The 27,150-nt window shown below is 37.5% G+C and overlaps 1 protein-coding gene across 9 annotated transcripts in view; it reads right to left on the bottom strand.

The window, feature by feature from the left end:
- Nucleotides 1-27,150, bottom strand: part of FRY (FRY microtubule binding protein) — a 566,260-nt gene that overhangs the window by 32,777 nt on the left and 506,333 nt on the right. For all 9 annotated transcript variants that reach the window (XM_072611868.1, XM_072611863.1, XM_072611870.1 and 6 more), the window contains 9 exons: nucleotides 25,680-25,777; nucleotides 25,176-25,346; nucleotides 22,435-22,575; nucleotides 21,177-21,356; nucleotides 19,476-19,637; nucleotides 18,264-18,338; nucleotides 13,348-13,518; nucleotides 4,434-4,634; nucleotides 3,707-3,868 (listed from right to left, as the gene is read on the bottom strand). In XM_072611868.1, coding sequence (XP_072467969.1) covers nucleotides 3,707-3,868; nucleotides 4,434-4,634; nucleotides 13,348-13,518; nucleotides 18,264-18,338; nucleotides 19,476-19,637; nucleotides 21,177-21,356; nucleotides 22,435-22,575; nucleotides 25,176-25,346; nucleotides 25,680-25,777 — 1,361 coding nt within the window. The remainder of the gene's footprint in view (nucleotides 1-3,706; nucleotides 3,869-4,433; nucleotides 4,635-13,347; nucleotides 13,519-18,263; nucleotides 18,339-19,475; nucleotides 19,638-21,176; nucleotides 21,357-22,434; nucleotides 22,576-25,175; nucleotides 25,347-25,679; nucleotides 25,778-27,150) is intronic.

Genomic DNA, 27,150 nt, shown 5'->3' with positions numbered 1-27,150 from the left:
AAAACTCTCTGATGCGAAGTACCTTGGATCTTGTGATTCAGAGTCAGATGGATTTTCTCTTGGCCTGTTCCAAATTGGAAATGTCCTAAGATGCACTAGCTATACATTCTGCCCCAGGAGAAGCCCAGTAAGGATGACAGCTTTGAAGGTAAGAGCTAACTTGGCTGAGCTGGGCATCCAAGTGAAAGGTCTGTGGAATACAGCTGAACTGGGCCTGCTAAAGGGCAGGAACAAGACAGTAAAGAAACGGAAAAGGAGGGTGTGCCTGAACCTGGGCCAGGGGGAAACCAGCCAGAGAACTGATTGTTCTGTTAAGAAAGGAAGGAAGGCAACTGGATCACAGAGCAAAAGACGAAAGTGGAAAAAAAAAAAGCACATGGATATGCCTTGGTGAATTAGTTTCTTAAAACAAAAACAAACAAACAAAAAGAATAGAAATTTACATGAATGTGACCAACATCCACAATGAAAGATTATCACAAGTTAATATCTGACAATTTCCTGGGCATGTGGCATTGTGAGGCCAAAGGTCTAGCTGAATTCACAGGAATTTTAAAGCAGGAAGAAAGGACCTCTTATCATTAGGCTATGTTTTCAAGTCTTTAGGGAGTAGGAACTACTGCGTTTTAACAGGTCTCATTACTTATTCCTTGTAAACAACAGCTTTGTTGCCATGGTAAGATCGGGGTTCAAAGAGCTTTGGGGTTCCCTATTTCATAGAAAGTTCAAGCAATGTAGGAAACTCAGCCCCCAGGAAGAAAGATGGATGGTTCTGCATTGATTTACACTAATATTAAGCAATGAGTCAAATTTTTCCAGATTAAAAAAAAAAGTTAAATTTGGGTGAGCCCTAAAAATGTCAAATCTTAGCTAGTTTTCTCCATGTGAAAACTGGACGTAGAAAAATGGAGAAAATAATAACAATAAAACATTTTAATATGGAAAGAAACTGCAATGCCATTTACTCTGGTTTTCTTTTGATAAAGAATGTCAAGGAAAAACTTTCTACATTTAATGGGAGATCCCTGGTGCTTGTATTTCCTCCAGTCATAAAGCTCCCTTGCTTCTTAGAAAATTTTAGGAAAAAAATTATACTAACTTGGCAAAGCTCTTGGTCCTAGTGCTTACATAATGAAATCAACCCAGAAATGCTCCTCATGTAAATTAAATATGCTGATCAATAGAATCTGCTTGCCTAGTAGCGAAATGAGAGGCAAAATGAGGAGGCATGGAGACTGGGCCAGCTGTGGAGTCAGGAAATCCAGGATTCAAATTTTCCCTCTGATATCTACTAGTTTTAACCTCTAGTTTGACCTCTCAGTGCCCCAAGCAACTCTTTAAACCTATAAATTACAGATGATGAGTACATGGGGAATTCCTCACAATGATGAAACCACTGGTCTGGACAAAAATAAAAAACATTATAAAATATAGATTTCCTCACTTGTGATCTTTTTCAGTTTACGGACCTCATGAGATATAAGTTATGAAGAGGGCTTAGAGCATTTCCTGATCCTAAAAAATAGAACTTGTTTTGTATGGGGGTGGAGGGAGTATACCATGAAACTCATTCACATGAATTCTTTAAGAAACTGTGGATGAAACCTCATGTTCGAAGGAAGAAAAACTAAAGCAGATTTTGTTGCATATGGCACTTGTAATGTTTATGACTTCAGGAAGAACTGAAAACCTACAAATGAATTAGTTTTATAAAAGGTCATGGCTTGGTAACTGGCACATAGTAGGGATTAATTTATATGCTTGTTGACTCACCAGTGAGCTTTTAGAATTAGAAAAATATTTTTCTGTAAAGTCATCCCTTACTGTCTTCTTCAATCACCTACTTCCCCTCTAGAATCAAATATATATATATAATACAGAATCAAATCCAGAAGAATTAAGTCTTAGCCTATGTGAATAGGCCAACAGGAATTTAATATTTTTTCTAAAGAGAGAAGCACTATTGACACCTGCTAGCTAATAACCACAATGAAGTAACATTACCTCTGAGCCTTTATTTCCTCATCTATAAAATGGTATAATGGGAATTTTTCTTTCCTTTTATTCCTCTTGCAACTTTGGTTAACTGAAAGCCTGTCTTCTATTAATATTAACTTTCACCTGACCAAAACTTGTTCCAGGGGATGTAAAATTCACTTAAGAGTGTTAAGCATTCCTTGGTAACATGTAAATTGTCCTCCTTAATCAGCGTATTTGTGAATTCTCTAAATGTAGTTTAATCTGTAACCTGACTAAATTTGCCTATCAACTTTGATGAGCTTTGTTTCTTCAGGGAAGAAGAATGAGGTTATGACTCTGTTTAACTAAGTTTGTTCAACTCTGATGGCATTGATGGAAGTATAGAAGTACGGATCTATGGAATGTAGAAGACTGCAAGATGAAAAGAATTATTTCTGTGTTACTATGATGTCAGATTGTCTATAAGAGGCCTTGTTAGAATCCTAATGATTTTCAAGTATATCGTTTTCCCTGAGGCCTGAACCTATACTTGAGCATAATATTAAAACATAGGTTTCTATAATGTCTTCTGCACTATGGTAAATTCTGGCAGCAATTGCTCACCACATGAATTCAGAGAGGGGATATTTTTCGCATAACAATGGTGATAATAATACTTGCAGTGTCTACCTCATGAACCTGAGGATCAACTGAGATTAGCATGTTTAGAGAACTGTAATCTTAAAAGTACTAGGCTAATGTCAGTTATGACTAATCTAATTAACACACTTATGTGTAGAAAGGTAGTATGGAGTAGAGGACCGAGAGCTGGCCTTGAAATCAGGAAGACCTGGGTTGAAGTCCTACTTATGATACATAGTGCCTGTGGGACCCTGGACAAGTTACTTTCTCTCTCTTCTCTAAGCAGTTATCGAAGATTATACATTACAAAGAAGGTGCTGACTTGGATGGGTAGAGGGAATTTCCTCATTCTGTATCAGTAAAATCAAAAGTCTAGTCCCCCTATTCCAAATGTGTGATATGGGAGCATGGGGAATGGTAGATCATTTTGTGGGTAAGATTTGTTTGGCTATTCTGATAAAAGTTACAAATAAAAGGAAATTCACATAAATCAAAACAGATTAAAAAAAAAAAACCAACCTTTCTTAGTAAGGAAATCATGTCCATAATTCACGGTTCACTTCAGACAGCTGGCAAGAACTGTTTTGTGCAAATCTAGCCTAATACTGTGATTGGCATGGAAAATTTCAAGGATATGCCAAAGGGCAAGAATTGAATGCCATGGGCAAACTACACAATTGGTTCCCACATATGGAAAAATCTCACAAGAAAACATGCACACCCACACCCAAGTGAACACTACTCCACACAATTCAGTTCAGAGAACAGCTGCAATGATCCCCAGGCTCTGCAACTTCAGACACACACAGATTTGATTTTGCCATTAATCAGCAGCTCTTGAGCTATGCAGAAAGTGCAAAATACTTCATTCAAAAGGCCCCAAATCAAATCTTTTTTTTTTTTTAAACTAAGAAGATCAGCATGCAGGAATCTGGTAAGGATGTGTCCCATGGACACACTCTTCATATAGTTTTAAATGGAGTAAGAAGAAGAAAAGAATATATCGCCCACAATCGATCCCCAGAGAAATCTTAGAAAATTAAGACTATTTAAAAAGAGGAATTTAAAAGGAGCTACAATGATAGAACTCCCAAAAGTCCTTCACCTTAGAACCCTCAGACACTTGTAGATTATTCATATCAGTCAAAGAAACATCAAAGCTAGATGTTCTGGTGTTAAAAGCGCGAGGATCAGCAGTAGTCGTATCACATGATATGGTGAGCGAGTCCATGTGATTTGCCTCCTCAGAGGGGGAAAGGGTCATGATCTGTTTAAAAGAAGAGAAAAAATGATGTGAAGAGACTCTTTTTCAAATGTGCTTATGCTCTTTACACAGGTGTTGTGTTTCATGGCTACTCATTAGTTTTTCCTTTTCTAAGCATTCATTCTTTTCCCCAGATCTACTTGTCTATTTGACCTTAACTATAGCAAAAGGTATCAGTAACGTGGCGCAGGCTTGTAAGGTATTTATTGTTGTATTTGTTCAAACTACATCATAGGGCTCGACACATTTCCTAAAAATTCAGAAGACAGAGAAGGGTTTAAAGTGAATCAGGCATACAGGCCTGTTGGGGGGAAAGGAAAGTTAGCCTTATCAGATCTGGTGTTTGCTTTCTGGGTTTACAATGATTCTAAGAGTGGCTAGGTTTTGGTTTTTTTTTTGCATTTGCCACCTACAGAAAAAAAAATAACCCACTCCATTCAGTTAGACAGAGCCTATCAGCCCAGATTCTCATCCAGCAGCTTTGCAAAGTTTCTTTAGCTGCAACAGTAAACTTGAATCAATTAGAACAAATCTGCCAATTTCTAAAATAGTAAATGGCGCTACTTACTAGATCGGAGTGCTCCAGGATCTGGCTGGTTGGGAGGTCCTCCTCCTCTGATGACTCATCTGAATCCTCATGGTTCATTTTATTTAGGCTGGGAGTACTTCCTGAAAGTTGGCTCTCCTCCAATAGCTGCATATCACACTTGTCCAGGCTATCCAGAGAACGCCTGCGCACTCCCCAGTTGAAATTGTCCATGCTCTCACCCTGAAATCATCATCAGTGTAAGCCTGATTTCTATGCCAAACTCTATTCCACAATTTACACTTTCACACATTTCATTAGTTTGCCTACTTTAGAAAAAAAAAACCTTTAAACAATGAATACTGTCGACCCAAAATGACACTGTAGACTAGAGTTATTTTTGTAGGATGTGAAAAAGCATTTACGTCCACGTAAATGTACATTTCAGTTGTAAAGAGAAACCTCGACCACTACTACGTATCCTACAAATAGGAGAAAACAGAAAAAAAATGCAAGCTATTATTATTTTCATTATGATTATTTCTCTTTAACATACTAAGTGATTTTACATTTTCAAACACTGATTTTGTTCAATGATGAGAACATGTCTGTTTTTAAAAATCTGTAAGAAAAAAGGTACTAAGTCAATAATAGACTTAAAAGCTCTTCAAAAGACCTTTCTGTCTAAGCCTGTTTTCAGAGGAAAAAAAGGTGGCCATTCCATGCCACTATATGGTTATGTCCCACACTCCCTAAATCCTTTGTGTATTCAGCCTAAGAACAGAATGTAAACATCCCCACTGGTTTCTGCCACAGCAGTTTTCACAGCCAATAAAGATAAAATGCAGTGTTAAGGGCTATCAGGATGAAGCTGGGCATTATTGAACTGAACATGCAAAATGCAAAGGCTAAAAGCATCTTTTGCTCAAGGCACGTATTTGAATATCTTCAGAATGAGGGAAAACCATGATGGTTTTAGACAGGACACACATAAGTCTTAGCCTCAAACCTCATTTTGGAAAGAGATGGTTTGATGTAAAAAGAAATTGGCTCACTGGCAACATAAAGAAAAAAATGGTTAACATAATTTTTTCAAGCTTCCATGACCTTCAGAGAAATAAATGTGGGTTCTGTGGTACCCTGTGTTGAAAAGGGAGTAAAAGAAAATGCTGGGACCTTTCAGATACACTGGGGAGTAATAACAGTCATCACTATAATAACATCTATATAGGGCATACTTGGAGCCAAGCACTACGCTAAGTGCTCTCTGATCATTCTCTCATTTAACCATCACAGAGACCCTGGGAGTAACTCATTTTACAGATCAGGAATGTGAAGCAAACATAGGTTAAGTGACTTGCCCAGGGTCACACAACTAGTAAATATCTGAGGCTGGATTTGAACTCGGGTCTTCTTGACCCCAAGTTATGTGCTCTATTCACTGGACCACCTAGCTACCCATTTTGTGGAACAGTTCTCTTAAATGCCTTTTCCTTGGCTGGCTGGCTGTTCCCATGTCTAGAATGCACTCCTTTCTTGCCTTGGCTCCTGAATCTCTGGATTCTTTCAAGACTCAACTCAAGCCCTATCTCCTATACTGAAGCCTTGCCTGATTTTCCCCAGTTGCTAGTATCCTCCTCCCCAAATTACCTTCATTTAATTTTGTAAATATTCTGAAATATATATGTACATGTTGTCTCCTCCATCAGAATGTTAAGATCCTTGAGGGCAGGAACTTTCACTTTTGTATATCCCAGCACTTAGTGCTTAGCACACAGTAGATCTTCAACAGATGTTTGTTGATTAACTCACTGACTGATTAAGGGACAGTGTGGGTACATGATTTCTATTTTCACCATAAGCATGGCTTCCTATTTAAATATACTTAATTGAGGGTTGAAATAAAACCAAACAGGGCATAAAAAAGGAATTAAATTTTGACCTAACAAATTCTAAATTATCTTTATTACCAAGGATGTTCATAAATGAAATACTGCTTGATAATTAAATCTAAAAAACCCTATCCTTTGATGGTCAAAGCTGAATATGACCAAGAGAAAATATCACTTGGAACCCAGAGAAGTTGCCAGAGCATTGATGTGCTCTACAAGGGTAAATGACATAATAGTTTTTATAAGCACGTAGCAAAGCAGATATTATTTGGAAAAGGAAGTATTTTTCTTTGGCAACAGGTTAGTTCAAGTCAATAAACATTTATTAAGTACCTACTGTTTGCATACTATTATAGCAAAGTACTAAGCTAAGTGAATGTCAGGGAGTATTCCTAATCCCACAGATTTAACTAGTTTTGTTTTTTTTTTTTGGTCTGGATCTATGAATTAATGAAAGTAGGAAACCTTGGCATAGGAACTCCCTCTGTCTCTCACAGAGATTACTGTTTGGCAGCTCAGTCTTAGAGCAGTGGTGTCACACTCAAATAGAAACCAAGAAAATCACAAATAAACATTATGCGTGTTGTATTCTAATTTTTTAAAAAAACATTTCCAATTAGATTTTAATGTGGTCTGGGCCTCACTCAGGAGTTTTGCTGGGGCATGGCCTGTGACTTTGACACTTGTGGTTGGAGAATTGCTGGGGGGACACTGAGAGGTCAAGGGACAGCCAGCAAGTGTCATCGGTGGGACTTTACTACAAGTCTCATTGGGCAGCTCTTTATCCACTATACCAGGGGCTCATAAACTATGGTTAACAGGCCAGATTTGATCTTCTGCCTATTTTTGAACAGTCTATGAGCTAAGAATAGCTTTTATAATTCTAAATGCAATAAAACTTTATTTTAAAGTAAAAAAAAATTCTAAGCTCATGGACAGTAGAAAAACAGGTGGTTGGCTCAAAGACTGTTGTTTGACAATCCCTCCACTATACCATGCCAATATGCTGAAAAAATGAGCAGTGTTCAAGGAATTCAGTGACTCTTCCCCGGGCTAATGATCTATTTCTTTTCTTTCTTTCTTTTTTTTTTTTTTAGCACACGATTAGGCTCACCATTTTTTTCTGCCCTTCTTCTACCCCCTTTTAGGGAAATTGAGCTTTTGCTATCCCAGTTCTTAGCAATGACAGGGGAAGCAACAATCATAGACATATCTTGAGTTGGAGAGAGGATGTGAACTGCTTTTATTTATTTACCATGTGATATAAATGAGGCTTATATTTTTTTCATAAGGCAACTTGAGTTGAAGAAGAGAAACCAGGGTGACAGTCAACCATAGAACTTTTCCATTTTGTTGGGATAAACTCCCAATAAATTGCCTTTCTTTTGGTGGAAAAGCCTAACAGGCCTCATTCTGCTACCATCCTAAACTATCTAGTTGAACAAAAATACAAAGAAAAATCAGAAGGAAGCTGAGATTTGAATAAAAAGGAAAGGAAAGAAGTATATGAGAAAAGGGGAAAAAAAGATGATGAAAGACAAGAAAGTGAAAGAAAAAGAGTGAAGGAAGGATATAAGATGTGGAAAAACGTTCATCAGTGAATAAAACGTCCTCTTGTCACTCAGTTAACTTCTGTACCCAGCTTTGCCTCATTCTCACCCCCCAAATAAAAAAGAATGGGGATCGGGCCATTGTGAAGAAGCCAGTCCCTAAGGATAATAAAGAATAACTCTTCCAGAGTTCTATCAGGAAATGAACTCATATAATTGGTGTTCAGGAGTTGTGATTGAATAGTTCTGTGGCCATGCCTCACCCAAAGTCCATGGTGATTAAAAAGGAAACAGTTTTTCCCAGTGAGACAAAAGAACACCCCTGTTGGCAGTCAATGAAAACAGTGCTGGGCTTGCTCTTTTTCACTGGCTGAAGAATTTAATTCCCACTACCTTTTCCAAAAAAGGCAATCACTTAAATTGAGCATAGTAAAAATAGTGTTTGAGAGTAATCCTAACAGTCTTTCCTTATGTGGTTGTTCAAATCCTTAGCTGTGCCTTCCTGGCTCTATGATGTTATATACAAAGTTAAAGATCATAAAGCTGTTGGGGAGAATAAGTCAGAAAATATATATGGATAACTGCCCTCAATCAGAGAATCTGCAGGAATTAAAGAATCAGGATTTATTTTCAAGTATGATAATTAACAACTGATGTTAATTCTTAAAGTTTAGCAACATCAGATTTATAGTGAAATGTTCATGGTATCATCAATATATACACATGTATGTGCATGTGTATAACAGAATCCCCTTTAAAAGGGTTTGGATGTCATGTTGATCAATAAAAAGGTACTCCAGTCTAACAAAATCTAAAGGTTTTTCTGGAAATTGTGTGTGTGTGTGTGTGTGTGTGTGTGTGTGTGTGTGTGTGAGATGTGTCCTATATACACTGAACAAGTTACTGCTTACATTTATGATGTGGAAATTAAAACCATAAACCGTACTTGATCCTCAGATTAGAACAGAAGTGTTTTCTAAGGCACATATTTGAAATCTCTTGTTCATTCAGAAAAAGACAAACATGCATCTTTGAGAACTAGGAGCATAACAGCTTTTAAGAAAAAAACTTCCTCTAGAAAAAACTTTAGAAAATACTTTTGTAGCAGAGCAGCCATGGGGACCCCTTTGGTCTGTCTCACATGCACACACACACGCACACGCGCACACACACAGACACACACACGCACACTTCTAGAAGGGAGGAAAAAGCAATTATGTTGTTACAAGTCTGCGATGATGCATAACATCTACTAGCATGTCTGAGTTAAAAATAGCATTTTTCTTACCTGGAGTTCCTGGGTTGCAGATTGAATGGATAGAAAAACAAATAAAAGGTCTATTTAAAATGATTATATTGAAGAAATCAGAAAACTCAAAAGCATCTGCCTCAGTATTACCACAACAGAAACGAACAGGACTAGTAATATTTACTTCAGTAAACTTATCTTTAAAAAGATACCATTAAGGATGCATTAACCCCAGACGAGAAAGTCTGTATCAAACAGCAGAGAATCAGAACTTAGACTGAGTGGAGGGTATAACCTTCAGTGACCTATTTGACAAACTACACATATTTTAGAAATAGCTTTTCTGCTTCTATGATAATTTTGGACTCTAACACTTCTATTCAGCTTAAATTTCTATTGGGTGAGAAAACTGCTTCACTATATCACACAAAAATGTATGAGTGTCATCAGCTGGTGAAATGCGTCATTACTTAATATTGTGACCAGGGTTAAAAATGTTTGTGGTTCCTGATCTGTTTATTACTGAAGTGTAAGTATACCAGAAGACAGAGCAGCTTTGAAAGACTGAAAAAAGCTGAAGACTCAAGGGCAAACTCATTGAAACGATCTGAAATCTGACTCAACAAAGGTCTGAAATTAGAGGAACTGGTAAACAGGACAAGGAAAGGGGCCTTGATTTATGCGCAGCTTTGGCCTGATAAATAACTGGAGAGAAAAAGGATACGCTTGAGCAGTCTTCTACCCTTAGAGGTGTCAAGTCAGGAGGCATTAGAACTATTAACAAATGTAAGCATACTCTAATATTTATAATTCTGTTATTATTTTATTGAGAAATATTTAAATACCCCCCTCACACTATATTTGACTTGGGAGTACACTAAATATTTCTATATCCCTTGTGCTTTCCTATAAAACATCAACCAAAAGGGGATTAGATGTTTATTTAGATTGTTTTCATTGTCTAGAAGAATAGAAGGAGAAACGGGAAAGGAAAGAAAAGTGTTCATTATTTATTTGCCCTGACACAGAGAATTAATATTATTTAAAATTCCAGGGATGGGCTACTCAGGTTTCCCTTCTCATTACTTTGGCAAAGATTAAATTTCATTAGATGCTCTGAAATGTCTGAGTACATTCCCTCGCAACACAAACACGGGGCATCATTCACGCTGGGACATTTCACTTGGTGTTTTGTTTTTTCTTGAGTGAAAACAGAATCCTTCCCCTTTACTCTTCTGCCTCATCAATCCTCTACACATCCTCCCACCCCCTTTCTCTTTTGTATTTTAACTTTCAAAAGGAGGAAGAATTCAATCCTTGGATGTCAATCTCTTAGCAAGTACAAACACAGTCAACAGGAGAGATGAGCAGTTAATCTATGACTGATCATTAGAGGGACAGGGTAACCAACTCTCTGATATAATCTGCAGCCCTGGTTCAGATAAACTTTGAAAATGATAAACATAGTTTCAGTATGTCTCAGACTAATGAGAAACGCAGACTCTATTGATTTGAATGTTTCCCTTTTATATTTATGGATAAATTCTAAAGAATGAAACTTGCAAATCAAATCCCAACTTATCTTAAAGATGCCCACAAGACAATCTTTGGATTGTTTATAAGCTGTGCTCGATGAGTTTACTTTTAAACTGACTGGGGATCTATTTCATGCCCCCTTTTCTTAAAATAGTTGACTTCCAATTTTTGTTATGATTTTAGATTAAAAGTGAAGGGCATTTAACACTTCTACTTGATAAACTTGGTAAGTTTAGTGGGGAAAAAAAGTCAAGAATCTGTTCGACAGAAATAAGAAAATACCCCAAACCTAACTACCTATTCTTTCTCTATTTTTCCTATAAAGGTCAATCTACTTAAATAGCTAAACAACAGAGGGCCTTTTGAAGGTTCATTTTTGCCCATAATCTAGCAGAATTACTTGTGAAAGTAAGAGAAATAAAGATGGTGATACAAATGACAGGCAAGGAGGTCCTGGGTAAGGATCTGAAGATTCATGTTAAAATGATCTTAAATATCTGAACCTTAAAACTGCCATGTGAATTTACTGTTCTATAGCAAACTGTCAGCACTTCCTTACACTTACCACTAGTGCGGGCTGACAGCTGCTTACACTCACTGAATTCTGTCAATTTTTCTTCTAATTTAAATCCTCTCCTTTGTTATTCCAAAGGACTTGGAATATTAGTTTAGATAAGGTATGGCCTGCCTTTCTAGCTTATCACATTTGGACTCATAACTGAAGTTATCTGTGTCTCAGTTTCATTTCTAAAATGAGGTAAGGGAAGCTTGGCTCAGATGGGCCCTTTGGGCTTGGAATCTACAATCCCATGATTTAGGATTTGAATATAGGGTCTCACAATTTCAAGTGAAATTATTAACTACATATGAAGAATCTAGCAGCCACTTCAGTTTCATTTGATTTTTTAGAAGGTGGGTGTTTTGAGATCATGATTAGTAGAAGGAAGCCAAGGGCTGTCTTAGGTGTTTATTCTTTTTCTTCACGGAGCCCAAGTTAGCGTGAGGTGTGGTTAAGCAAGCATCCCAGTCTTTGATGGTGTGGACTGGAGGATGTGTCCTAAGAAAAGTCCTTCTCTGACTGTTTTGAGGCCAAAGAGCCTTTATATATTTATTGCCAAACTGTAAAGTGCAGGACCTGTTGCCTAACGAATTACAATATGTAAAGCAAGATGCTGAGGAGGCTTTGCCAGTCACTTTAATAATTTGTCTATGAACTGGAGCTATGAGAACAGGGAAAAGGCAAACCCTTGTCCAGTAGCTATACCAGGTTCTGTGATGCAACTCCCCTCACATAAAAGGATTAGCTTTGGGACCATGGTAAAGAAGGTTCTTCACTGGACACTGGTCCCTAGTTGTAGCAAGATTTCCCTCCCCTGCTGCAGTGGGAGGGAGTGATTATCTTATCTCTTGGCCATGATTTGTTTTGACTTGCCAGATATAAGACTCTTTGGGTATGACATTTCCTTAGATGAGGAAGGGTAGGCAACTATTCCAAGGAGGGCCACAACCACCAAAACTTTTGGCATGGGTCTTGGGCCTGGGGCTAACAGATATCAGTTCTGAAATTGGGTCAGATGGTCCTAGGTCTGAACTTCTAAATAATAAGCATGAGGAAATAGAGGTCCTGTATTAAAAAAAAAAAATGAAGCAAAACAGTCAGACAAGTATAGAAATTTTGCCAGCCTAGGAGGTTGTTTTTTTCTCACCCAGAAAAGTCACTTAAAAAAAAGAGAGAAAAGAGAAAACTTTTTCTTTCAATCCTCCTCTCTCAAAGAAATGCTCAATTTAAAAATTTTATATCAAAAGGACCTAAATAAGACTGACATTACTCTTCATGTCACCCTGACCCTAATGTGTGTTCATATTTTTATTATATTTTATTCCAAAATTTGAAAATCCCAACAAACATTTTCAAAACCTGAAAAAAAAACCCCCTCATAACGGAAAGCATCTGATGACAGTATATACTGTCATCAGTATATTTATACAGTATATTCGATATATAATCAAAAGGTTTTTTTAAACCAATTGAGACTCAAATCCAGACCCTCCAGGTGTCTGTGCTGATGCAAAACCTGACAATATAACTCTAGCACCTTAAGCTGAACTTGGTTCTGTGAGCTAATACCTTTTTTTTTTTTTTAAAGGCTTAAGGATTTCATCAACTTTGGTTAAAACCAAACCAGACCAAATCCAGACAATTCCGAACACCAGGGGCTCTGACTTCATGTTTTGGCATGTAAGGGTTGAACAAACTGCATTAGAGCAAATGTTTAGAATTTTTTCCTTAAGGACCTGGACATTCACAAAATTGTAGCCTCAGGAGCTGGGAGGATGGGAGTGATCATCCTGGAAGCTGGTTTAGAACTTCAGTATTTCCTGGGCTTGTCTTTAAAAATACTCCACCTCTGAGCTGCACAAACTTAGCCCTTTGTGTGGTCACTGAGGCTTCGGTCTCTGCCATATAGTAACAACTCGGTCGTTGTCAGTACTGGCTCAGACAGAGGGGCAGGGCATGGCAACTTTTTGCCAGGGCTTGGCTGTGGCACTAACGCTGTGAATACCTTGGTTTGAAATCAAGTTTACAGCTTGGCAGTTGAACTTCCCTGTTACAAAGAGCTCCCTATTTCTCAGGTAAGGAAGAGAGAAAAAAAAAAACCAAAACCAAACTGTGCCTTTAGCCAAAGAAAAAGCTGAAGTGGGTTATTCTCATGGAGAATATACTGTACCTCTCCATCTTCCAACTCCACATCGAGGAAATCAAAGTCTCTGAAGACTCTAAACTGTTGCTCACTGTTGGTGTCGTCCATGTTCTCCTGCTCTCTGGGGCCGTCTTCAGAAGATACTAGGCTTGTCTGGTGCTCTAGAAGGTCCAGATCTCCACACGAGGAAAAAATCACCTAGGAATCAAGATTCCACCTTTGAAAAATAGTCCTCCCTCCAGTTGTTTCTGTTATTAGAAACTGGAACTGGTTAGTCAGAAGACTGTATTTCCAGTACACACCTAATTCCTTAAATGAGTATTTTTAGCGTGTGTTCTTCCCTTATTTATGTTGGACAGGTTCCTTCAGATTAGACTTGTGCAAAGACGAAACTTCATGCTGCAGGAATCTGTCCAACAGTTAGCTACCTCCTAATAGCTGCAAATGGGACAATGCCTAAATGTTTAGGTATAATAATATACATATGGGAATGAAATTCTAAGAGCTACTGTCATACCGAGCAATGTTATTGCATTGAAATAGCAAAGAATTTAACCCATTCAGAAAGGATTAGCCTTTAGCTAGGCACAGAAGGTGCCAGGAAATAGGACTACACTACCACTAGTACCTAGCAAACACAATAAATACTTTCTAACTAGAATGTAATAGGTACTCGAGTAAATGGTTGTTTACTTTGTGAATATTATAGATGACCCTGATTTAGTCTCAAGCTCTTGTCTTACTGAAGTTGAAACTATTTTTAGAATTCAGTATTTTAACACATCTCAATACAGACTGCAAAATACACACATACAACACCTGACAAATCACCTTAAATGTTTCATGTGACCTAAATGAAGTTCACATTCTTTTCTACTAAACCTCTGCACTTTACTATTTTTTTTCTGGGAAAAAAGGGGTAATTATTTATAAAATGAGCTGCTAGGCAGTAATGAACCTGGAGTTAGGAAGATTTGAGTTCAAAGCCAGCCTCAGACACTTACTGGTTGTGTGACCCTGAGCAAGTCACTTAACCCTGTTTGCCTCAGTTTCCTCATCTGCAAAATGAGCTGGAGAAGGAAATGGCAAACCACTGTAGTATCCTTGCCAAGAAAACCCCAAAATGGGGCCACAAAAAGTTGGATGCAACCGAAATGACTGAACAACATTTATAAAACATATTATACTATAGAGCACATTTGACAGTAATTAAAGAGGAAGAATGCTTTTGGAAATGCCATGATATCAATACTGTGGATTTTTAAGATTCTTTCTTTCTGGGGAGACCAAGACTGCTCTTGCCTATAACTTCATTTAGACAGAAGAATTATTAAGTAGTTACTACAAGAAAACAACAGGGTTCCTGTCACCAGCTTCCTTTAAGTCCCAACTAAAATCCCTCCTTCTACAGGAAACCTTCCAACCCCTCTTAATTCCAGTGCTTTCCTTCCTTTATTTCCTATTTATCTTGGATACAGCTTGCTTTGTATGTTTTGTGTGCATGTTGTCTCCTTCATTAGACTATAAGCTCCTCGAGGGCAGGGCTGTCTTTTGCCTTTTTTAGTTGTTGTTGTATCCCCAGCGATTAGCATAATGCCTGGCACACAGTAGGTATTTAATAAATGTTTATTAGTTGACTGACTGATTTAATATTATTGGTACGTGGTTTTGGCACATAGCTTGTGTACGGGGCAATGAGCACAGCACTGGTATGGGCCAACTCAGCAATGAGAACTGGGATTGAGGTCTTCATGAGTGTATGCTGTTTGTCTTGAAAGAAAAATTAATGGTAGGTGCAGATGATACCTCAAGGCATTAACAGAATGTAAGATCCTTTCAGTAGAGGACTGTTTTTTGTTTGGCTTTTGGCTGTCCAGTATCCAAAGTACTTTGCATATAGAAGATACCTAACAAGTGCTTAAAATATGCATCTGGATTCAAACCTGTTCTCTTGACTCCCAGTCTAGCACTAAATTAGTGCAGTCTAGCACTAAACTAATGCAGTTTCTCTTGCTTCTCATAGAATGAATGAGATAAGTATACCCTGTGGAATTGATCCCTGCTAATTTTAATTGTTTTGGCTACACACATACAAACTCACACAATCTGTTAGTCATATAAATCCCATAAATTTGCAGCTGCCTCCTCACTGCTAATACTTAAAACATTTAGCAGTTCACATGCATATTTTAAAGTAGTAAAAGGGTAGAAATGGTTTTTTTTACTTCCATACATTCATTCCAATCATTCAACAAACATCTATTTTATGTTTCTTATGTGCGAAGAATGTAAGCTTTTTAAGGATAAGGGCCATGCTGTTTAATAAATCTTTGAATTCCCAGTACCTAAAAGTGATAGTTACCACTATAGAGAATATTAAACTCTACCAAGTGCTTGATAAAAACTGGCCAGTGTTTTGATGATAGATAGAAATGTCAATCAACCATGCAGGGTTCTTAACCTGGAGCATGTAAACTTAAAAACATTTTGATAACTTTATTTCAATATAATTTTATCATGAAAATCACAAAACGCCATGAGATAGGTATAATAGGTATTGGCATACTCATTTGACAGGTAGAAACTGAGGATGAGAGGGTTTAAGTTACTTGATCACAGTCACATGGCTAAAAGGTAGGATTCAAACCAAGTTCAGTCTTGATTCTATGCTCAGTACTCTTTTCCCTAAACCATTCTCTTCTTGCACTTAGTAGGTGATTAATAATTTTAGCTGAATAAATGCAGAATACGGCTAGGCATTTGAGGAGATAAAAAGATAATGTGAGGCACAATTCCTACCCCCCTAGAACTTACATAGTCTGGTACAGGGAACACAATACATATGCAAAGAACTATAAGTTAAAGTCTGATGAGAACATTAAGAGAAGTGTAGACAAAATCAGGGGAGGTCTCAGGAGGACAAGATCCTTACAAACTGAGAGGATCTGGAAAGGCTTCATGGAGGAGAGGGTGTTTGAGCTGGGCTTAAGCGGATTTAAAGAAGTGGAAGAACAGAGTAAGGCAGAAGGAAGGCATTCCAGATGGGGGGAAATCATATACAAAGGAAAAGAAAAGGAAATGAAAGCGTTCAGGAGGTTGTAAGGACAGAGAGATAGAGTGGTTCAATTTAGGTGGATTCTAGTTACTAGAGCATAAAGGGGGTAGAGGAGAATGATATGAGATAAAGTCAGAAAGGGAGAGAGGTACCAGACTGTGAAGGGCTTCGAGTGTCAGATGAAATGGTCTGAAAGTCAATGAAGGGTTTTGAGCAGATGAGCAGATGAATTAATAAGGAAGAGTAATTTGGTAGGGTTGTGATAGACAGAATGGAGAAGGGAGAGATAGGAGGTAGAGAGACAGATCACTGAAACAGTCTAGGTAGGTGATAATAAAGTTCTGTTCTAAGATGGTTTAACAGGAACAAAGGAGGACATGCACACAGAATCATTTGGGACTTGATAATGTGCGAGGGAGAGGGAAAGTCCAAGATGACTGAGGTTTGGAGCCTGGGTGACTGAATCTTTTCTTTGTATTTCTAGTACTTACCAGAGTACGTGGCACATAGCAGAAAAAATGCTTGCTGCTTGGCTGATTGTTTAAGAGGATAGTGTCACTGACAGAAATAATGAAGTCAGAGGGGACAATGGGCCTTTTACTGAAAGATAACAGGATAATTTTTAGACATCTCAAGTTTGAGATGCCTATGGAACACCCAAATGGAGATGTCACATAGGTATTTGGATATGTGGGTCTGGAACTCAGGAGGGAAGACAGACATGGAGATAAAGAGGCATCCTCAAAGATGTCATAGTTGAATTCATGGGAATGAATGAGTTTGTCAAAGGAGGGAAGAAAATCAAGGATAGGACTTGGGAATCATAACTATTGGGAGGTCATGAAGAAGAATCCTGAAGGAGGCAGAGAGAGGACATTTAGGGAGGTAGGAGATCCAGAAGAATGTAGTGTCTCAGAAGCTAAGGGGTGAGATCTTATCTAGGAGGGAATGGTCAATATGGCAGGAAAATTATTGACTTTGGAGTCAGCTGACCTGGCTTTAGTACTACTCAGCATTTCTGTGACCCTGGGCAAGTACTTTAACCTTTCTGGGCCTCAGTTTTGAGTTTGGACTGACCACATAGTCTCTACAGTCCCTTCTAGCTTTAAATTTTTGATATAATGAAAAAAGATCAGTTGCTTCAGAGAAGTAAAGAAGAACAGGGACTGAGAAATAGCTATTCAAATTGGTTCTAAGTAGGTCACTGATGTCTTTTGAGAGATTAATTTTAATAGAGTGGTAAGGATGGAGACTATATTGCAAGGGGCTGAGAAGAAAGAATGAGTATGTTGACAGTAGAGACCATCTGGTTTCGACTGCTTTTTAAGAGACATTTGGCTATGAAGAAGGAAAAATGACCTGGTAGTTGGATGGGATAGAAGGGTCAAGGAAGGCTTATAAAGTAGTACTTGTAAAATAGAGACTTGTTAATACTTGTAGATGTCTATATAAAAGGAACGCTATGTTGTCTTATATTTATCCTCATTGACTGTATATTGGAGGTGAAGATATGGCATGGTAAGAGCTGCGTGCTTTTGAGCAGAAGCAACTCCAATGGGAGCAGAGATCATGAACATTTTGTGGGCTGGTATTTAAAAAATTTTTATATCCATAAGGCAGTCTCTTCACATTGAGTAAGAATTTAATGAACTTGTGAAATCAGAAGAAGTGTCCCCATGGAGACAGGAAAGTTAGGGAAGCCATTTGCCACATTTGGTTATTTCTAAAATAGAACAGATTAAAAACAGTAGTTTGGAGGTGAAAGGCTAAATGGGTTTTCTAGTGAGTACATCACGCACTAACACTTGGATTGATCATCAAAGCCTTTAAATTACATCAAATTCCTTTAGTTATTCAATCCTAGAGAAAACACTGGAGAAGGACTTACTGAAGGATTTTTGCTTAACCCCACTTCTTGGCCACACAGAGTAAGTACATGAACCAGCTTCTCCTTTGTCCTTTTCTGGAAAATAAATGAATAAAGAAAGTTTGATCATAAGATTACACGTTCCAAGTCAAATCCCTTCCCCAAAGAGAACTGACCCTGGGGATCTTTCAAAGAAGAGTCTAACATTTCCCTTGGAATTCTCTTTCGTTGTCTAATAACCCTCAATATCATTAGGTTTGTCCTTATATGAAACCTAAGTTGCTCATGATACCTTTGACTGTACTATGTAGGAAAACCCTTTGGGTTTTTTAAAACCATAGTAGGGATTCTTCAACCTCAGGAGAATTATGTCCAGTCACACCCGTTCCCAAAATAGGGCACTGCATGGTCCTGTTTATAGCATAACTGTATGTTAGTAATTAGTATGGTATAACTCTCAATCAGATCTTCTCATTTGGTGGGGGATGGGGGAGGAGGAAGACTGTGATCATTAGGGGATAGTAAGAAACTCTATATCTATTATATTGTTTCTCTCATGCTTAGTGGCCATTCCTTTGCTTCTGAGCAAAGCTGAGGACAGGTCACCAGGATTAAGAGTATCACGCCCCACTTTCCTAGCACCACAGCTCTACTTAGGATTTCCTCCTAACATGTAGTCTTTAAGCTCTAGGATAGTGATGACTGGATAAGTAAACCAAGTGTGAGAATGTAAGGATGCTGAAGTTTTCTAAACTTAGACCATAACAGACTTATATTTAGAGTTATGTGGGCCCTCAGAAGCCATCAAGGACAATCACCTCATTTTACATATGAGGAAACTGGGCCCAGGGAGGTCAGGAGATTACTCGGGGTTACACGGATAGTAAGCATCTGAGGAGGGATTTAAACCCAGGTCCTCTGACTCCAGAACTCTTTACACTCTGACATGTTCCTTCCCAAGAAATGGCTACACTTTATCTCTAGTTCTTATTTCAGAGCCAGGAATCTATCTCTACTACCTCTACACTTAATAAGCATGGTCTTGATTATAAGGAGTGAATTTCGATTAAGCCCCACTCCTCTCTTGGATGTTCAATGGCATGAGTTTGGGACTGATATACTGACATCTTTGGGGATAGGATGGTGCTACAATGATTCAGCCAGCTTCCCATCTGGGACTCCGGCTCAGGGGTTCTCCAGAGGTTCCCTCCCAAATAGGTGTGCAAGGGCTACCTGAGAATACTGAGGCCTTTTCCAGCTCACAGGAACAAGGACATTGGAGTTGGAGCCTGATGAAGTGGAAGAAGTACTTCGAGTGACTGCCATGGCCCTAGGTTTCCCATCTCGACCAGAAGAACTCTGTAACTCATCATAACGCCTCCCAATGATTGGAGTCTTAAGAGAAAGCACATGTAAGAAATGAATCCCTCTGTTTCCTTGGAGAGTTGAAGGAATAAAATTATGGTATTTACCATCCTACCTATAAAACTACTCAATAACTCTGCCCAAGGTCCCTAAGAATAGCTTTTTAAATACTCTGATCACTAATGTGGGAACTCCCTTCATTTCAATGACACATGGCCACCCCTCTTAATTGGTTTTCATCAGTACCCTCCAACCCCCCAAAAGAAAGTCATCCTCTGGAGAGCTGACATTCTGATGATCAACATTTTCATATTTAACTAGATTTTTTCCTAGGATAAAATATATACAGTATATGTCATGGACCTGTACAAAAAAATCTTCCCATTTTGGTACAGATGATCAGAGCTTAGGGTTTGGCTGATATCACCTTTGAGAATACAGGGTAACTTCTATAACACAGCAAGACATCTGAGTAGAACCTTAAGAGAGGTTGGGCTTGGATCTAAAAATTAGACCTGAAGAAGCTCAACATTATAATTTGGCTCTTTTCTTCCTGAAGTATATATTTTTAAGAAATATTCTTTAGGCCCATTCTTTCATGTTTTATGCCTTGCGCAACATGACCTTTGGAACAGTGAAAAGTTCTATGACAAGCATTCAATCTGTTAGGCCATGTTGCCTCTCTTGAATGTCAGAATAGCTGCCCCTAAATGACTGATTAATATTTTTAACTGTCATGAAATATACAAATAACATTTATACTTAGTGGCAGGCAAATATATCTTCAAAATACTGAAATAATTTTTTTAATGGAAAAACTCTTCATTTGAGTATCATATTCTCATAGGAATATAAGTGAATTGGGCTACCTTGGGAATTAATAGGTTATGTCAGAAAGCCCAGGTTATGAAATAACTGGAGACCCCTAGTTAAGAATGCCTTTAAACTCAAAGGAATCTAATTAGATTTATTAATTTTTAGTTTAATTAATCATTGATATATTTATGTTTTTCTGAAGGATGCAGCTGAAAGTCTTCTAAAATGCTAGACGATTCAACATATTCACCATAGCTTAAAGGAGAATAAATACTGACAAATAGAAATCAGTTGTAAGAGCCTTTAATAATATTTCTGCATATGACAATTATCCCCTAGTTTGAGATGGCTGATATTACAGAATTGCATAACTGTCAAAGAGATTAGGAGAAATTTCTTGGTTTACACTTCTCTGTATCATCATGTTTGTTAAAAATTTATTTGAATCAGGTTCCCTAATGAATAAAATATGAAAAATAATGTTTAGACTTAGAAACTAGTTTCTTTTTAAAACTTAGGTATTGTTAGTCAATGCTCCAATTTATTTCTAAGAAAATTCCAAATCTGAATTTGGTTTCTGAATATTATATTCAAAATTTCTTAAAAGGAATGTTTTTATTTGGTGATTTTCCCCTGTTTTCTATCCTTTTTCCTTATGTAGCTATTTTTTCTCTCAGGCAACTAATTTTCACTCTTTGTATTATAAATCTATGTAGGAAATTACAGAAATAATAAACGCATTAGGGTGCATACCTCTGATATATCAAAGTGAAAATCCAGAGTTTTTCCTGGTAATTCCTTGGAAGCATTATTCCATACTCGATGAATTTCTATTTTGGAAAGATCATTGTGCTGGTATGAAGGCAGGACTAGGCTGGCAGATCGAGAAACAACCAATTTCAGGATATTCAAAGCTTCTCTCCAGTGAACACTCTAGGGTAAAAATCATGGGGAGAGAAAAGAGAGTATTAGAATTTCCTTCTTCTGCTCCCCCACCCCCACTCACAATACAATTTCTTAAATAACAATACTAGATAGTTGATCCTTCTATATAAGACAGAGTTATTAGTTTATAAGTTCATTAGTTCATAAGACTTTATAATTGAAGGTACAGAAGAAAGAACATTAACTCTGGAGAAAGAGAACCCAGTTCAAATTCTGCCCCTAACACCGAAAACCTATATGATGCTGGGCACATCACTTAACCTGTAAGAACGAGCATATACTCCATGGATGTCAAAGACAGAAAAACAGGCCCTATAAACACCAAAATACTTATAGTACTTTTTGTAGTGGCAAAGAATAAGAAACAACATTTCTACTAATTAGGTAATGGTTACACAAATTATGACATTTAAACAGTATAAAAAGTCTATTTCAGTGAAACCCATGCCTTGGAATCACAATTCTCTGGGTTTCAATAGACTGGGTTCAATTTAGAGAGCCTCTTCCTACCCATTCAATCCTATTTCTTTGGCTTGTTTTACCCCACCCAGAATTTCCTCTGGGAACCTTGTCACCGTATAGCTGTGACTAGATCTCCACAGATTTATGGGCAGCTACGTAGTGCAGGGAATAGTGTACTGGGGCTGGAGTGAGGAAGACCTGGGTTCAGATCTGACCTCTGACACTGAGGTCAGTGTAACCTTGGGCAAATCACTATCTGCCTTGGTTTCCTCACCTGTAAAATGGGGACAATAATGTACCTACCTACCAGAGTTGTTGTGAAGATCAAATGAGATGATGATTGTAAAGTACCTAGCAGATAGTAAGTGCTACATAAATGTCTGTAATAATATGATATATATATTATAATAATAAATTATTAGTATTATTGGATAAGAGATCCCAGTTCCCATGCAAACTTTCAAAGTAATTACATGTCAAATAAAGAACAGCTTTAATGTTACCCCGCAGAATATGTGAAACAACAGGAAAGACTTATAATAATTCCTAAAGAGAGGGCCTGGTTTCATACTCTCTTGTAAAAGAAGCTAAAAAAACATTTTACCTGCACGTATTTTTCAATAGTCTTCAACACTTCCATGTTAAATTGCTTTACAGGAACACCTGAGAGGTCCATGTAACTGAGCAGACTGTAGATCATCTGTAGGAGGGATTGTTGCATACTTGGAAGACCCTTTTCTAGGAGCTGTGAAGCAAGAAGTACAAAGGGAGTAAGTTCGTTTTTTTAATGGAAAAACCCTTCATTTGAGTATCATATTCTCATAGGAATATAAGTTAATTGAGCTACCATGGGAATTAATGGGTTATCCCTCACAGAGGGGTCTTCAAGTAAAATCTGGATGACCACCTATAGGATGTGTGGTAAAAGGGATTCTTGGTCAGATATGGGTTAATCTAGGTGGCCTCTGGGCTCTTTTCTATGATTCTGTAATACTAGTATTTAAGTAACTTTATTTTTAAAAAACTTTCTTTATGATCAATGTACTACCCTGTAGGGGATGGACAATGTAAAGCAGAGTGATCCATCTATCTCTCTAGAATTCAATTCAGTTTAATTTAATTTAACTGAATCTCAAGCATTTACTAGGTACCTGATATGTTTAAGGCACTTTTCTAGACCTGAAAATACAAGGCTAAATGGGAATACAAAAGATTCTGTCTCCAAGGAGCTAAATTTCATTTGGTAAAACCACCCTACTCACATAGCTTCGTCAGCCTTGTTCCTATAAGTCTACTTTTCCCCAGTCCAGTTGTCATGTTCTAAAACATGGGTCAACAAACTTTCAGAAGTGAGTGCCACGTGTATCTTTGCTCTAAATCAAAGCCCCAAATTGCCTAGAAATGTTGATACTATCAAGCCTAAAACAAATGAGTTCATTTGGATTAGAAGCTTTTAACCTTTTAAAACATTTCAGAAGCTCAATTTAGTCCTTGACCAGTCTATCCTCTTCAAGGAAGAGAAGCAACTAAACATAATGGGATGGGTTATTTAGAAATCAGAGTATCTTCTGAAAAGGGCCTCATAATGAATCCTCTGAAAAAACACAGGATAACTAACACACACTAGATTTGGAGTTTAAAGATATGGCTCCAGAACTTCTTGGGATGTGACCTGGGTCAAGTACTGTCAACATTTTAGTTTAAATCCTTTTAGCCATGTTATTTCCTCCCTATGGAATCTAAGTTTCTTGAGGACAAGGGCTGTTTTATCATTGTTTTCATATCCCCAGAACCTAGCACAGTGCCTTGTATATAATTGACACCTAATAGGTGCTTGCTGAACTAATAAATATAAATGCAAAAATGAAGTTTAGAAATGAATGTCCATAAGTTACCACTGGTGACACAAGACAGGAAGTTAGAGCCAGCAAAGAGCATGTGATCCACTGGTATCCTCAGATGTACCTTTCATGAAAACTCATTTTCCTCAACTAAAAAATGGGGCTAACACTTATGCAACCTACCTCACTGGGTTGATGTAAGGAAATTGTTTTGTAAAGTATAAGGGACTATGTAAATGGAAGATCATAGTAGTATTAGAAGATTTATGCCTACATATAAAAAAAAAGAGTAAAAATGAAAAATTCTGAAAAAAGCAGGTGACATCACCTAAGTACAATGTCAACAAATTTCACATCTTTATGTATTAAATTCCTCAGGGCAGAGAGTAAGACACTAAACATGGGTCAACACTGCTGTAGCACGACAGTGTTTAACAGGATCAAATAACTAAACTGTATAGAAACGGGAAGAAAAATTTACCTCTGCATTATGAAGGAGTAGATTTAGAGGTGGAAGGATCTTTAAGAAGTTACCTAATTAGAGAGTCTAGGTCTGGATGGGACCTTAGAGGCCACCTAATCTAATATCATCATTTGACAAAAATACTGGGGCCCAGGAAGTTAAGTGAATTGCCCCAAATCATACAGGTAGTAGCAGACATCGGATCTGAATCCCAGGTCTTCTGACTCCAAAGTCAGTGCTCTTGGTATTCCACCAAGCTGCCTCCCATTTTACAATCTAACCTCCCAAATTTATAGATGAGGAAACTGGGGCCCTGAAAGGTTAAGTGACCTTCCTAACACCACTTAGCAAGTGGCAGAACTGGGATTTGAATTTGGGTCCTCCGACTTTCAATCCAGGGCTCTTTCTACTGTACTACATTGCCCCACCCCCATTGCTCCCCTTCCTAGTATTAAGTAACAACAGGACGAGCAGAGGAACTGCTTGCTCGAGGTGTGTCAGAATCACACTTGCATGAGGATAAAAAACAAAACCCAACAACTCAACATTTCAGTTTGCAAAAACAACTGGCTTTTACAAAAGTTTATTTCAAAACTGTCTTTCTTTTTAGCTTTAAAAGGTCCATTATTTCCTCAGTGTGGGTCCTGCCTCCAAAGACACAGGCAGCAGTTACTCTACAATTGAGGAGGTGGCCTTGACAGGGCCAACTCATCTCCATCCCTAGGTAGGTGCATCGTCTATAGACAGACACACAATCCAGTCCATCATCAGTTTTACACCTCAGGGCTTTTCCTGTTTTGTTGGAATGTGTACTCTGCAAAGGTTACCTCCATCCATGATGAGCCATATGTTTTCTTAATTAGTGGAAGTACGGATGACTGAAAATACCAAAGCATGATGTATTCTCTTTAAATGTCCATACACATAGAGGCAGAATTCTTCCTGCCATGACCTCCCTTGAGATCATCCATTCTAGGACCTTCAGGCAGTATCTATCAGAAAGAAAAAGACGATTCCTGGGATTTCATTACTATTCCTCACCTCTGCCAGATATGTCACCATATTCAGAGTAATGTCAGCAAACGCTTCGTGAAGGTATCGACATACGACATTGACCCATGTTGCACAGTCTCTTGTGTAGCTGTGGGTTTTATAAAGAGTCATGACATGTGCAAGATTTGAAAGCTTGGGGTTCTTTTCTTCCAGGCAAACCTAAAAAATGAAAATGAAATGTCCCAGTGAGAAAGAAAGAAAATGAATTTTAAACTCAAAGATTATCTAGCAATCTAGAAAACAGACTTCTAGGATACAGGACTGATTTTTTAAAAGGGAAATTGTTTTATAATATTTCCACAATTTTCCCTGTATTTAGAGGTCATTTAAATAATTTATCAGATATCAGATTATCATTTGCCACTTAGAGAAGTATATGGCTAAAAAAAATTACTTGTAGCTTTATTTCTTTAAGAGTTTGTCTAATTTTGTCAAGGCCTGCATTCCTAAACCCATACTGATTTACATGTTGGTAATAATATAACACCATACCTGAGCAATCCTCTCTGCTATATCCTTACAGAATTGATTGGGATTGTCAAAATGTTGAATCAGCTGAGGCAGGAGACAAAGGACATTCAATGGAAATCCTGGAATGGGAAAAAAAGGATACAATGGAGATATCTAAGGGAAAGAAAAACGTGTATTTTTGCTCATTAGCAGACTAAGCTGGGCAGTTATATTAAAGAATGTATACCCCCTGAGGTAAAGCAAATGCTTTACTCTATTTTGAGATAACTTTAGACAAAATACAAAAGCCAGGAAAAGACTGATATCACAATAGTGCAAGAGAAAACCTTTACCAAATCATTGTTTAACACTGATCTTAAATTCTGAAATAAAGACTCTTACTGACTACCTGGCTGACAGAATTATTAACAATATTAATAATGTATTGAAGTATCTCTTAAAACAGCATAAAGGAGAAAAAAGTTTTATTTTAAAAACCTGGCATGAGAATTAAGAGACTTGTTAAGTTTGGGCCTAATCATTATTACTGTAAGGCTCTTTAAATAACAACAGTTGGCATGTAGGCTGTTCATCAAAATGCCAGGCTTTCTATCAACAAAAAGAATATTAGGCTATATTTTAGAGCATTAAAAAATGGGGTTTATTTGGTTTTATGAAAAGCAGCAACAGTCTGGGAGAACAGTCAGAATACAAAGACAAAGCAGAATGAAAAGTCTGGAGGTTAGCCTACAAAACCTCAATGAGAAGGAACAATTATGATCTACAAGTCTAGAAGGGTAGCGAACTTTTTAATTTCTTTTTTCCCTTGATAAATCTAATTTTAGAAGAATATATTCACTGTTGCCTTGGAAACAGAAATACTTTCTGATATAAATAATCAAATGAATGAACTGTAGAGAATTGGGAGAGAAAAAATAAAGGTCCACATTACCACAGAACATTTTGTGAGGCAGCATGGTGAGTAGAATCCACTTAGAGTCAGGGAATCTGGGTTCAAGACCCACTTTTAATACATACTGGTTACGTGACCCTAAAAAATGTCATTTATGCTTTGAGTGTCTGAGGCAATGCTCTAAGACTATAAAATACTGAAAAATTATACATAAGACTATAAAAACCAACAACTTCCAGAGCCTTAAGAACTATGTTGATCAGGTCAATGACCAACCATGACTCCAGAAAACAGATGACAAAGCATGCTACTCACCTCCTGAGAGAGAAGTGATAGATTAGGGGGTGTATAAGGAAACATATTTTTTGGACATGGCCAATGAGAGTTTTTTTCTTGACTATACATATTTGTTGTAAGGATTTTCTTTTTCTTTTTTCAATAGGAGGCATGGCAGGGAGAGAATATTAGTTAAAAGACTATATAATATATATATATATATAGTATGAAAAAGACATATACTATATATACCAAAATGATATGCATTGTTAGAAGGAGTTTCCTTACCTGAGAGTTTTCAGTGTCAATGAAATTAGGTCCAGG

This window comes from Notamacropus eugenii, chromosome 5, assembly GCF_028372415.1.
Source record: "Notamacropus eugenii isolate mMacEug1 chromosome 5, mMacEug1.pri_v2, whole genome shotgun sequence".
Taxonomy (NCBI): Eukaryota; Metazoa; Chordata; class Mammalia; order Diprotodontia; family Macropodidae; genus Notamacropus; species Notamacropus eugenii.
This window is presented reverse-complemented; position numbering and strand designations above follow the sequence as displayed.